Raw genomic sequence first — 13794 nt, 5'->3', positions numbered from 1 at the left:
TTAACAGCTTAAAAACTCCTATTAGTCAATTATATAGCTGTGCAAGGCTCATTATAAAATAATGAAATCTCAGCTAAATGAAGACACTTCTAAAGTTCCACTAAAGAGGAGGCAAAAAGTGAGGTTTTATTTGCTTAGTCATCTCCACTAGTTTGAAAGGGGGAAGGAGACTTTGAATGGATCAAACTGAACCACACAGGCTCTCATGCAGAGCATACAGTGGTTCATTTGTTCATAAGTATTTTCTCTCTTGTAGATTGTAAAAGCTTCTGTTATCTTTAAAAATAAAACAAAGAATATTGGTCCAGAAATTCTATCAAGTCAGGCTGTGTAATCATTCAATTTAGAAGAAAATTTAGAGCTTTCAACATAGCAGCAATCTGTGATCAGTGTGGTGATGTTTGTTACCAGATGTGCCCGAAAACTTCTGTGTAATTGATGTAAACAATGAGACGCTTCTGGCAAACTGTATCGTTAGCTCAGCTAAAAAGCTGAGTTCAGGAATATTCAAAGTTTAGTGCTCCATTGGCAGATGGTAAATAATCTGACTACGTTACAACGTTGCTTGGCACAGGGTCAGTCTCTATATATTTTGTGACCTGAGAATTTACCTCTGATTCTGGGATGCCTGGCATCCCTCAGTCTTGGGATCAGTGAAGCTGAAAACTATACCTTTATGAAGAGAAGGAAGAAATAGAAAATGGTAGATTTAAAAAACAGCAGCAGGTTCAGAAGACAAAGGCCTAAAAACAGTGAGATATTCTAGTTTGTGAGCTGTTTTAATTATACAAGAGACTATTTGGTGAACATCTTGCATCCCTTTCCTCTCTGTTCTGAATCTTGATCAGGTTAGTGCTGAGTTTCCATACAAAAGAATAAGGAACATCTGTACTCTTTAGTCCTGTGTAAGACAAGGTCAGGATTTGGCCCTGTGTGAAGGACCCTATGGTTGTTTCAAACAGCTCTTGAAATGAGTATTGGGCAGTCCTCACAGAGAAGAGGCCAAAGTTTCTGAAAAAATAAAATAAAAGCCAGCTGTATTTGTCCAAAGATAATTATACACCCTGAGAGAATGTTATGTGCTTGGCCTGAACTGGTGATCACTATTCAGTTCCTATGCTAAAAAGATCCGACACCGACAAAACATTACCACATTAACACCCTTGTTCTGCCTCTACAGAGGCGCCAAGGACTGAATGTACAGAAAATGAACATCCTCACTCTTAGAAGTGGTTGCGCTGGCTCCTGACTGAAGCACATTTGTGGGGAGTGTGAGAAAACTTGTACAACAGCCTGTGTTTGCTGTATCTGCTTTGTGGTTTAGAGAGAAGACTCAGTAACTTTCAACAAAACAAAAGCCACTGTGAACTCTGAAACAACTAATAGCCACACCCTAGCTTCTGGCTTTAGCAAAACAGGAGAAATTACTTCCATGTAATCACTAAAGGTGTCCAACAATACGGAAGTCCAGAAAAATAGTCCCACTGGTTCTAACACTGGTTCAGCTGAATAATACTACAACTAGAAGGAACAACACTGCAGCCTGGGAAGTGAGGCCCATTTTCACCACTTGTTTGGTTATACAGTACCTGCTTCCCAGCAGGTTTAGTAAATCAGTGGCAAAAACTGTTCTGGTCACCAGAGTACTGTCTATATTGGGAATCCCACCATTATTAACAGGGGTTGCTGGGAATTTTTTGGTAAGTCTCTCTCTCACATCAGTAGCCAAAGGGACTTATAAACCTCAGTTTGCAACTCAATTTGCAAATGGAACATATTTATTTATAAGGCTGCCATAAGAACAGTGTCATCTTTCACAGAGGAAAATCTACCAAGTTTTTTCCCCCTCATGTTCCTGGGAAGTGGAGGATATCAGTATCACAAAACCTGGAATTAGAAGAGAGAGATTTAAAAAGGAAAGATATTGTTTCCTGGTGTGTAGATTTGGATTGCAGTTAATGTGAGGCATGGGGGACTTTCTTACATTATCCAAAAAAATCCAATTTGATTGTGAAGAGTTGGGGGCGGGATTTTGCTTTCTGTTAGGCAAAATAAGCTATTAAAACTAGGCAGGCAACTGACAAACGAGAGCATAAATGCCGCTCTGCACCAATAGCAGCAGAGAATCTGGGGCTAAAGGGGAATGGCCTCACTTGTTCCTGAAACCTTGTGGATAAGGCTGAGCTGCCTCACTATTTGCAGGAAGGGAAGAACAGTCCAATTCCTCAGACTAGAAGAGAGGTCAGGATCTAGATTTAATAAAATGACATCTGAACTAAAAATAACTAATAAAATTCTAGACCCTAGAAAGAAACAGAAAAAATACATAGAATTTCCTCCAAAATGTCAGTGTTAATGGAATCTATTTTATTGGTTGGTAAAAGAACAGACTGATCTTGAATGTCTCTTAAACATTCCCATGGTTTGCAGAGGTTCTTTTATTCTGCATGGTATCACTGTAATGTATGTACTATGTCTTAGAAGAACTCATGTAAGGGGAGTATGAGCAGTATTAGATTTTTGATCTAGTATTTCTTTATTCTCATGGATAGTTTCTGATTGGTTTCATAATAAGCAGGAGACTAGGCATGAGATTATCAAGGAAATCCACATGTAATAAGCTGTAGACTCTTCCATGAGACAAAGCTTTAGCTGTTGCCTATTCCTAAAACTGCTCCATCAGTACTGAGGGATAAAGGAGTCTTCCCTTTACAATGTAAAAAGGATACTTAAGAATTATGCTGAGCCTGAAAACATGAAAATGTGTCTTCTCTTGCTTTTAAATTATATAATGGCATAGCCAAGGATAAGAGAAAAAATAAGAGAATAAATAAGAGAAGGGAACTTGCTACCTTTTTGTATGTCATCTGTGTTTATTCCTATAGAATGTCAAGATTCTGCAGTCTTACAAATATGATTTTTGGAATAATTTTGCTGAAGAATTCCCACTGTCCCTTATAAATATTGATGGGATTTTTTAAAACAGCCTAGTGTCTAACTCTTTAATATGCATACATACTATGCAGAGAAGTTAATATACAATAGAAGTAGGATCTTTTCATGATGCAATGTTCAAGAACACTACATCTGCAGATGCAAGCCTCATTAAAAAACAGTGGGTCAGCTCCTCAGCTGGTGTATATAGGTGTGACTCCATTGAGGTTACTGCCTGAGCATACTCCATGTAGATACTGGGAATGGCGCAATCAATGAATAATCTTTACTATTGATTTTTCTGTTTTATAATATAAATCAGGAAGGTGAGACAGCTGAAGTAACTGATACTGTGGTTGTTCAGGAGCTAGAATCCTCAGATGAGAGTGAGGATATATAACAGTTGCATTTTAAAACCCCGTACAGATTTTACAAATGCAGGGCTTGGTACAGCCCTGCAGGCGCCACAGGATTTAGTTTGCGACCTCTGAGTCCCTAGGGCCTTTATGGTGGAGGCTGCCCATGGAAACCACAGAATCAGTGCACCACCTGGATGCCATGGCCTACCCACTCCCTGTCTGACTCAGCCCATTGTGGGTTGTGCTTGCCATCTTCTGACCCACCAGAGTAGGAGTTGGAGTCAGCTTGTGTTGATGTATCCTCCATCAGAGCAGACTTGCTATTACTAGGCCACAGGGTTCCTCTAGGCCAACACTGAAAACTGCACAGAATAATTTACCATCACAGAAATCCAGAGCCTTTCATTTTGCTCCTGAATCAGAGTATTCAAACTGTATCAGTTAGTCTCTATTTACACAGCCAAGTTCTGCCCTCACCTATGCACTTGCACAACCAACTGATGCCAACAAAGTTGCATGGCTGTGAGATCAAGTTTGGTCTATAGTGGCTGTGTGTAGTAGATTCATAGGGAATGTTTTCCTTGAGGGCAATGGTTGGAATTTCTCTCTCAATGACATACTATAAGTGTGATGGGACCGACTCTGCTCCCTCCTCTTTGTTAGCAGATCCCCCTACCCTTTAGGAATAGGGATTTGGGGAACCAAAGCAAGAGCAGCTCTCCTTTGCAGAGAGGGAATACACTAGCCATTGAGTTTATTACAACCTCTGGGCCACTATAGCAGCTTCAGAGCTGCTCCAGTGGAGAATTCCTTCCCCACTTGTCCCCTGTGAAGATCCCCAGCACACAGTGAAGTCAAGGGTTAGCTATGCAGATCCCTTTGCAGGATCAAGTCTTATAATGTAACTCAGAGTGGGGACTCTTGAGCAGCACCTCTCAGGATATCAAGGTGCAGTTATAAGGATACTGTACATTATTTTATACAGCTAGTGGGTCTCCTAGCAATGATACACTTTAATGGCTTGCAACTTCTGTACAGTAAATACAACATAAAATATTTGTTTACCTGATCAATAGAGAGTGGTAAGCAATGCCTATGTGAAAGCACAGTAATGCGGTAAATGAACATCATATTCCTTAAAATGAACAAAATTACTATTCCTGTATTATTTCTTGGCTTACCTCTCATCTGCCAATCTCAGACAACTTTGATAACAAACTGCATCCTATCATGATTTTAGTAACAGTAAATTGTTCACTTTTATTTGTAAATCTCACCAGTAAAAAGTCAAACCACCACTATAAAGTGCTATTTATTTCTTGTTCCTTATCTTCTGTCATTTGCTTAATGAGCCAAAGTGATAATTACCAAGTCTTGTGTAAACAACAAAAAAAGTTGGTACTTCTGTAAAGAGCAATAGAATTTAACAGCTATAAATAATCTTGTCTTTGTGCAGACAGTATATGCATATATCTATTTTAGAAACATCTATTACTTTGAAAAATAACTGAGCTTTCCATAACAGAAGGCTGTAGTGCTCTTCAAGGCTGCAGTTCTATGTTGTTTGCCAATAAGTTTTCATCAGCAGTGTAAAACCCAGATAATATAAATTCTTTGCTTACCTTATTATGTATACATTATCGTACATAAAAGTAGTGGGGCACTGTTCCCCCCACTATGTTTTGTTTGTATCTTAATATTTGCCACCTTCTGTGTGTGTGTGTGCATAAGCAACTATTTCTTTCTTAAACACAATGTACACCTATCAAGGGTGCAATAAGAGAAAAATGAAAGTGTAAACTATTTATATATATACTAAAACAAATCAAAGAAAACTTTGTAAAACAGTGTTTCAGTTACTATACCGCTAATATAAGTAAGCTACACATTGAATGCTACGTGTGTGTGTGTGTGTATAATTATACATGTTCCCGTAACATTAGGAGTTGTGTATAAAGAAACGAGAATCTCTCCTTGACAGTTTATGTGCGCTATTCAGATGTTTATATTTTTATTTATTAAAATATCCTTAATAAACATAGCAAGGGCATGTCTTTCAAACCTCCCATGCTATGCACGAGCTCCCACCATCAGAAATATTTATCTTTCCTTGCTAACATGCATTATTCTCCCACCCCACTACTAGTTTTCTTGGAACAAAGTTGAAATGTCTAAAATTCAAGTTAACAAGGAACAGAGTACAAAAGAGAGGGCTGGCTGGCTGTTTATATGTTGTAACGAGGCCTTGTGGGAGGCAGTTCATCTGCAATTGCTGGTCCTCAACTTGTTCAAACCCTGCAACTGCTAGGCAGTTCATTCCTCTTGAGAAATTGCACTTTCCTAGAGAATTTATCATCATGATATTTTGGAGCCTACACTACTAGGTGGGAAGTGTGTGTCATCTTGAATATATACATTTTCATAATCTTTAGTAACATAAGTGTCCAAAACACTTGCTACACAGCTCGTTAATTGTGCCATCAATAAACAGCACCATCAGTCAGTATGCCTGGGGCAGTACGAGTCACTGGCTAAAACAAAACCTGAAAAAGACGCCAGGTGATTTTGGTCAAAAAAGTGAAATACTTAGAAACGATGGCCCAAACTACATCATCACCCTCAGTTTGGGGAAATGCACCCTCTGATCATCAAGGTGATGCAACAGTAACAAGAAATGCCTGTGATCATCCCCAGTGGCCAAGTGGGGACCTGGCCACATCAATACAGAAGTTTCTCATCTCCAAGCCTGACTACCACAATTAGCTACTGTAAATGTGAGGATGGAAGAGAAAAGCAGGAAGTTTGAGCATGTAACAGCAGCACAGCAAGACTTAAGCATATCACTTTGTAACTTGTTATGTTACACTGGCTCCTTGTTCATTACTGGATTCAGGTCAAGGTCCAGATGGTGATCTTTAATGACCTCACATGAGCTGCCCCTGGGATATCTCAGGAATGGCCTCTCTCTCTGAGACCTACTTGACAGCTGTATTATTTGGGGATGCTGGAGTTAGAAAACAGGGTGAAAACTATATAAGCAGGAGGCAAGCCTTTCCAGGCAGCTGGCCCATAGCTGTACCCTTACACCAGTAAGTAGAACAACCTCAGGTTTTCTTGCTGCCTGAGGGAAATATGAGATCATCTCATTGCCACAGCTTTCCCACAATAATAATGTTAAATAATGGCTTGCCTTACTTCCTAAAGATGGTAACTAATATAATAATAGTTTTAAAATTCCATGTATTTGGCATAATACAAGTAAAAATGAATTCAGTCTTTCCAATATGATTGCTTTATATAATTTTGCTGATGTTTGGGAAACTCTAGTGATGGGCACACCTGAGTACTTTCATAGATAGATGCTGATCAGTGCATATACAAAGTATGAATTTAAACTCAATCAGTCCAGACTGAACAAGATAGATTAAAAAGAAATATTTCTAGGTTCATCGCTTGCATATAAAACCATGCTTCAGTTCAGTTAATTAATACTACCTTGTATTTATATAGAGCCTGATTCTGAAAATCCTTATTCGCTCATGTTGTTCAGTAGTTCACAGCACATTTTAGCACAAATCTCCATGTGTTTTGCAAAAATGGATAGATTATTATTCCCATTTCACAGATGAAGTAACAGAAGTTAACTGACTTGTCAAGGTCACAGTGAGCCAGTGGCAGAGCTGGTAAGAGAAATTCAGATCTCCTTATTCCTAGCCCCATGCTTAATCCACTAGACTATGGATGTCCCAGTTAGATTTTTGAAATAGTTGTGTAGTTGGGATGTTCTAAGAAACGCCACCAAATATAAGTGCAAGAGATTTAACCAAGGTAGTTAGAACCTCACTTCACTACAATTTAGTGATAACAAATTTATGCCAATTTTTATTTTCCAAGAATTTCAGCAATATAGGATTCACATTCTGCCCTCCCCACCAATAAAAAAACAAAACAAAAACCAAACCCAGCACTCCCCTTCCCCCCCCCCCCCCCCAAAAAGATTAATGGTTCACAAAAAATTCACATTAGAAAGTTGCCCATAGTTACTTTTAACATGATCCAAGAGTTGTAGTTTTCCCATGGGATTCTTGCTAACGATGGTTAATAAGTACAGTATAATATCTGTTTTTATGACCATCTTCAACAAAGAGATGAGAAGTGTAAGCCTCACAGAATGCTTGCTAAGCTCTTAAGCAGCACTCTGCAAAGTAGTCTGGTGAAGTAATACTGTACATACTGTAATATCAAAGATTTTCCATGATGAAAAAATAAACTAGTTAACACTGAATTAGACTGATCAGGCTTGATTATATAATTCATTAACAGTTCCAAGCATTCTCAATGGAAAGATCAAGAGTTGTAAAATAATAGATGATGGTAGATAAACTGGCATGGTCCTGCCATGCGGGCAGGGGACTGGACTCGATGACCTCTCGAGGTCCCTTCCAGTCCTAGAATCTATGAATCTATGAATTAATGTTTAAATAATAGAATGAAGACTATTTCTTGGAATAGTAACATTTTGATGTTTTAAATCCTCTGACACTGTTTTCATAAACTCAGTAATACAAACCATGTGCTGGGTGATAATTTTCTGAAAACTTCCCTGGTTTCATAGTGCATTTTTATTACAGGCCAAATGTGACATTAAATTTTATCCCCTGTGGCTTGGAGTTAAATACTTGTTCTGTTCAGAATAGCAACACTCAATTAAACAGCATTTTTCATGATCTACACCCTCTATTGTTACTGTGTTTAAGGGAAATAATAGGAGCACTGACCTATATTGCGCTTCTTATTATCGATGGAGATGAAGCGTATGCAGGGATTATTGGTGATGTACTGTGCAGCCCAGGGGACATCAATCCATGTGCCAGCTTCATAAAAGAGTCCCAGAGCGTAACGAGAGGAGTAGCTCACAGATTCCAGTTGCTGCTTTTGACTTTCCTTAATTACTGTGGAAAAAAAATTAGACAATCACTTTTCTCTCAGAGCACTAAACTTGTGAATATGATAGCTAAGCTGATTATTTTTTTCCTAAAACAGGACTGGGATGCTCAAAGTCTGTTTATCATTTAATATTAAAAGCTTCTTATTACTTTCTGCGTGATTTATCCAAACATTTTAGAGGTACGGTATTAAGTGCATCCTAGATACACTCACTTTTTGTTAGTGGTTTATATCCTATTTATCCAGTAGCAGACACTGATTTAAAGCTTTTATGAGAGGAGCCTGATTGTGGAGCCCTTAGTCCTGGTGTACTCAGTGGGACTGCTCATGTGAGAAAATTAAAGTAGCCAATACACTATTGGTTATGTGATTGCCTAAACAAAATGGTTGTGCATATTAACAAACTCTTTATCTAGCAACCCTTGAAACTTTGAAAAAAATAGTGATTTAGGTCCTGATTCTGCAGTCTATCCCATTTCAACAAAGCAATTAAGTTTACGATTAATTGTAGGGATTGGCTTACATCCTACTGATATCAGTGTTAATTATTACTGACTTCAATGGGATTTAAAGCATACACTTAAAATTAAGCATGTGCTTACGTGCTTTACTGAATTAGGCTTTAGGGCTCAGTCTTAAAGGGGGTAGATGAAAAGTGCACTGAACCACTGATAGAGCAACTGAGCATGGTGCTTTGTTATTTATGACCCATAAGGTGAAATAAACTGGGAAGAATGGCTATTGCCAGGTCATGGGCCAGCAAGAACACTGGGTCCAGCACCCAGCATGAAGCACTGATCTTCACTGGCTGAGGAAGATTATGTTTCAGGGGAACAGTGGGAAGCATTTTTGTCAGTGCTTGGTGCTCATGGCTGCCAATGTTTTATCTCTTCCAAGGGCATAAGAACATAAGAACGGCTGTACTGGGTCAGACCAAAGGTCCATCGAGCCCAGTATCTACCGACAGTGGCCAATGCCAGGTGTCCCAGAGGGAGTGAACCTAACAGGTAATGATCAAGTGATCTCTCTCCTGCCATCCATCTCCACCCTCTGATAAACAGAGGCTAGGGACACCAAAGCACACTCAAGTACCACAATTCATGGTGAGCAATAGGAAGCACTGCAAACCCTAAAACAAAGGAATTGCTCTTAATCCATCTAGATCAGTGTCTTCTGTCCTTGTCCTATTTTAACTCTTTATTATAATCTTGAGCTCTATTCAAGCATACAAATGATAAACAACTTGATGAGCAAGGGAGAATAAAGTGAAACAACTGAAATAGTTTTTTACTATTTAGCAGTAAGTGTACTTTGTGCAAAAGTCAAGATTTAAGCTACCACCAAGAAAAATATCTGAAGGAATTGAAAATAAAATGTAATTCTTTTAGCTGCGTGTATTTTAAGCTTATTTAGAAGCTTTTAGACCAATTCTAAATCAAATTTTCCTGTTACCAACTCTTCTCTTTTTTCATCTTTATTAATTTTGATTGATTTTCATAATTTTGTAATCTTTATAAAATGGAGAAAATTTTTGTAGCAGCAGATAACAAACTTCAAAAATTACTGTTTCATCTGAGCAAACAGCAACAGTTACACTATTTTCTGCGACAAAGGCAGGGTACAGATTTTTGTACCACTAAAGTACATGGTCAACAAGGTCTTTGAGACCTGAAGTTAGTAGATAATAAAGATGAAGTACAATTATAGGATATCAGAAGTCTCCTGTCATATGTGAAGTTTCTCCTTCCATTATCATGTTTTACAGACTCAATATCATAAAAGAGACAAGAAACAAGTCTAGGAGAGACAAAAGACCAACTCTCAAAACACCTAGCTTTATACTGAATTACATCAAAAGCAAAATGATTAGCAATTTTTATTAAGGAATTATTAGGCATACTGAATACTTGTATCCAAGTATAGTTCTTATAGTAACAGGAGTACTTGTGGCACCTTAGAGACTAACAAATTTATTAGAGCATAAGCTTTCGTGGGCTACAACCCACTTCTTCGGATGCATAGAAGTGGGTTGTAGCCCACGAAAGCTTATGCTCTAATAAATTTGTTAGTCTCTAAGGTGCCACAAGTACTCCTGTTATTTTTGCGGATACAGACTAACACGGCTGCTTCTCTGAAAACAGTTCTTATAGTATAACACATACCTAAGCAGCAGCATAGCAACTGGATAATTAGTGACATTTCAGCAAGAGGGAATAGATTGATTTTATTCTGTTCTTGTTAGTGTCATACTCCTACCAAAGCAATCTTCCTCCTGTAGTAATTAACATACATCAAATGGAAAAATGATGATGTGGCTGGCCCTGCCACTTGTGAGTAATGGTGCTGTCCCAAATTCCTAGCAATAAAAAATTTATAACACACCAGACCATCACATATTCTCTCTCTATGAACTGACACTTTATTGGGATGAGGAAACAACTGTAGGATCCAGGATTATAAATCAGGATTTGTGAATCTGGTGATTTCATTCAGGAACTCTTGAATCAGGCAATGTCTGTCAGGAGCTGAAATCCAATAATGTCAGGACAGAATTTCAGAAGCTGATGCACATTCTAAACTTGCTCAGCTTGGTTGATCACTTCTCCCATCTATGTGCAACAATTCCCAATGTGTACAATTCTTACTAAATAAACCCGAAACCTGCAAATTATGCACACTACCAGTCCATGTTACCATGTGTTTCCATTACTGTTACCCTCATCTTTTTCTCCCTCTTGCCTGTCCACTCTGTAATTAGGTTATAACTCTTTGGGGCAAGGGCTATCTTTTAGAACTTTATATGTTTGTATAGCACCAAACCCACTGGGACCTTGGATACTGACTGGAACCTTGTGGTGCTACCATTATACAAATAATAATAATAATAATTAATAAATAATATAGTAGTAGTAAGTCTGGGAATTTTTAAGATAGTTGTGTCAAGTACCTTTTCTTTCTAGGCTCAAAAGATAAAGGTAGGCAAAGCAGACATCAATATAAGATATCATCTTTTCTCTAAAGAGACAGCTGGGAGTTATCCCAACAAACCACTATGCTTAAAACCACTGCAATTTGTGTGGTGTCTGTAGGGTAAGCAGCTTGTACAAACCTGCTTGCAATAAGTATCAATGTTTTCAGAAACCATTGTTACCAGAACAATTTCTAGTAGCTGTTCATGCAGCACCTGGTTGGAACAAAGATAGAGCAGCTTCTGCTAAATGCTCACTCCAGAGCAAAAAGAGATTGCACTTGTCCAGCATTACCATTGTTGTTAGTCTTTACAATGAAAGAGATACCCCTACTCAAGCACCCTCAGGACCCAGAGCTGGGATCCAGGCAGTGTCTACCCTCCCAATACCACCCTGTGGCCTTGGGGAAAGAAACAGTGAGGAGGAGCCAGTCAGAGACCAAAGCTGGCAGGAGCAGCTGCAGAATCAGCTTGTACAGGGACCAACAGATGCTGCTGATGTCCTCAGAGTATTTTCTACATTTTTTTTACTGGACATTTTCTGACCAGTGTAGATTCGATGTTAGCTCCAACCCTCTTCCTCCCACTCCCTTCCAATCTATTCACCTCAGACACATTTCACAGCTTCCCTTCTTATTCCTCCTTCCTCCCCTTCCACTTCTCACCTGCTTTGGCCCTCTCGTTGCTCTCCCTTCCTTTATCTTTCCATTTAGCTAATCCTCTCCTAACAAAAACAAGCTCACGGAACTAACATGACATTTGCTACCATCACATTGTTCACTCTGCTTGTGTATTCTATCACTCCTCAGGGCAGGGATTGTCTACCACTCTGGGAGTAGTCTACACTTGCAATCAGGAGTGTTATTCCCAGCTCGCATTGACATACGTATGATAGCTCTCACTGAATTAGCGCATGAAAAATTGCAGTGGATCCAAGCAACGGCGAGCAGCGGCATGGGCTAGCTGTACTGAGTACATAGCCACGGGCTTGGACTCAGCATAGCTAACTTATGCCACCATTGCCTGTGCTACCCTGGCTATGCTACTATTTTTAGTATGTTAGCTCAATGAAGCTAGCGTGAGTATGTCTACAAGAGCTGGGAATCTCATCCCGCTCCCAACTGCATGTGAAGCCATTCTCTCTCTTTGTACTGAGCTTAACACAACAGGGCTCCATTCTTGGCTGGTCCCTAGGCAGTAATATAAAAAAAACCCTATGAATAATAATGTTATGAGCCCTGTGGCCTGACGCCCTAGACTGTACAATGGTTACTACTGACGCCTGTTGGTGAAACAGGACTTCGGCTCACAGCTGCTTGAGAACTCCAGATGTGAGCTCTCTGCTGGCATCTGCTGGTGACCAGGGGAAATGACTGAATGGGCTGGGCCTCATTTGCATTTTGGTTAAGCAACAGTTTGGGGTATTCTGGTTAAGTTTTGAGCCTGAGGGCAATAAAATGCTATTGACTCTGTTGGGAAATGAAAAAAAAACCCTGACTGACACTAACTGTGCCTGTGACCACCATGACCGACACTACAATCAGGCACAGTTGATTATGGGACCCTGAACCCCTGTAAACAGTGACTAGGAAGGGAAAAACAACGAGGAGTCCTTATGGCACCTTAGAGATTAACAAATTTATTTGGGCATAAGCTTTCGTGGGCTAGAACCCACTTCATCAGATGCATGAAGTGGAAAATACAGGAGCAGGTATAAATACATGAAAGGATGGGAGTTGCCTTACTAAGTGTGAGGTCAGTCTAAGGAGAGAATTCACTTAACAGCAGGATACCAAGGGAGGAAAGATAACTTTTGAAGTGGTAAGTGTCTCTGATTTTCTGCTGGGAGTTTTTCTCTGACAGGAAGAATTTTGTGAAGGGTTCTGGATACCTCTGAGCACTCTCTAAAGAACTGAGTTGGAACAGCTACAAAATAGTGAAAGGCACAGAGTTGAGATGGCTTTAAGATGATACATGAGCTGAAACTGCAGAAATATCAGCAGCCTATCCAATGGACTCTGGTGTGGACCTCCCTAGCCAGCAACTGAAGCTGAAATCACTTTAGCTGGGTGAGGCATCAGCCCAGAGCAGTCCAGGCAGCACTGACCTGCCAGAATCCTGGGATATCTCTGGCCCAGAACAACAAACTGTGAGTGGGGAACTAGGAAGGAGGAAAGTGGCTAGAATGCATTAGCTATTCAGAAATGCAGGTGGAAGTCTGAGGCTGGAACTACTGTGAAGACACCCTAAGGCTGGGAGTCTTAACACACAGAATTTGTTAATTTATTAATTGCTGGTTTTCCCATGACTATTCTTTGTATCCCCTCCACACCCAGGATCAGTGGTGTAGTTAGCCTGATAACTGTGATACTCTCATAAGGGAAGTTTCTTCCTTAGCCCTGGATGTGAGAGGTTGGCAGATGTCCTGAAGCATAAGGGTATAGGTTCTTCCCAATTGTTTTAATCCTATCTAACACAACTGTGGATGTCCTCAATATCCATATAAATGTTCAATCCTATTTTGAATCCTACTGATGTGGTGGCAATGTGTTCTAACTGTGCATTGTTGAAAAATATTTCCTTTTA

At 39.5% G+C, this 13794-nt stretch overlaps 1 protein-coding gene across 2 annotated transcripts in view; it reads right to left on the bottom strand.

Annotated features, from left to right (window-relative positions):
* Positions 1 to 13794, bottom strand: part of RNLS (renalase, FAD dependent amine oxidase) — a 145197-nt gene that overhangs the window by 31283 nt on the left and 100120 nt on the right. For both annotated transcript variants that reach the window (XM_065407940.1, XM_065407941.1), the window contains exon 5: positions 8072 to 8245. In XM_065407940.1, the coding sequence (XP_065264012.1) occupies positions 8072 to 8245 (174 nt within the window). The remainder of the gene's footprint in view (positions 1 to 8071; positions 8246 to 13794) is intronic.

The sequence above is a fragment of the Emys orbicularis genome, chromosome 7 (genome assembly GCF_028017835.1).
Source record: "Emys orbicularis isolate rEmyOrb1 chromosome 7, rEmyOrb1.hap1, whole genome shotgun sequence".
In the NCBI taxonomy this organism is placed as follows: Eukaryota; Metazoa; Chordata; order Testudines; family Emydidae; genus Emys; species Emys orbicularis.
Note: the sequence above shows the minus strand (reverse complement) of the source record. Positions and strands in the feature narration are given on the sequence as shown.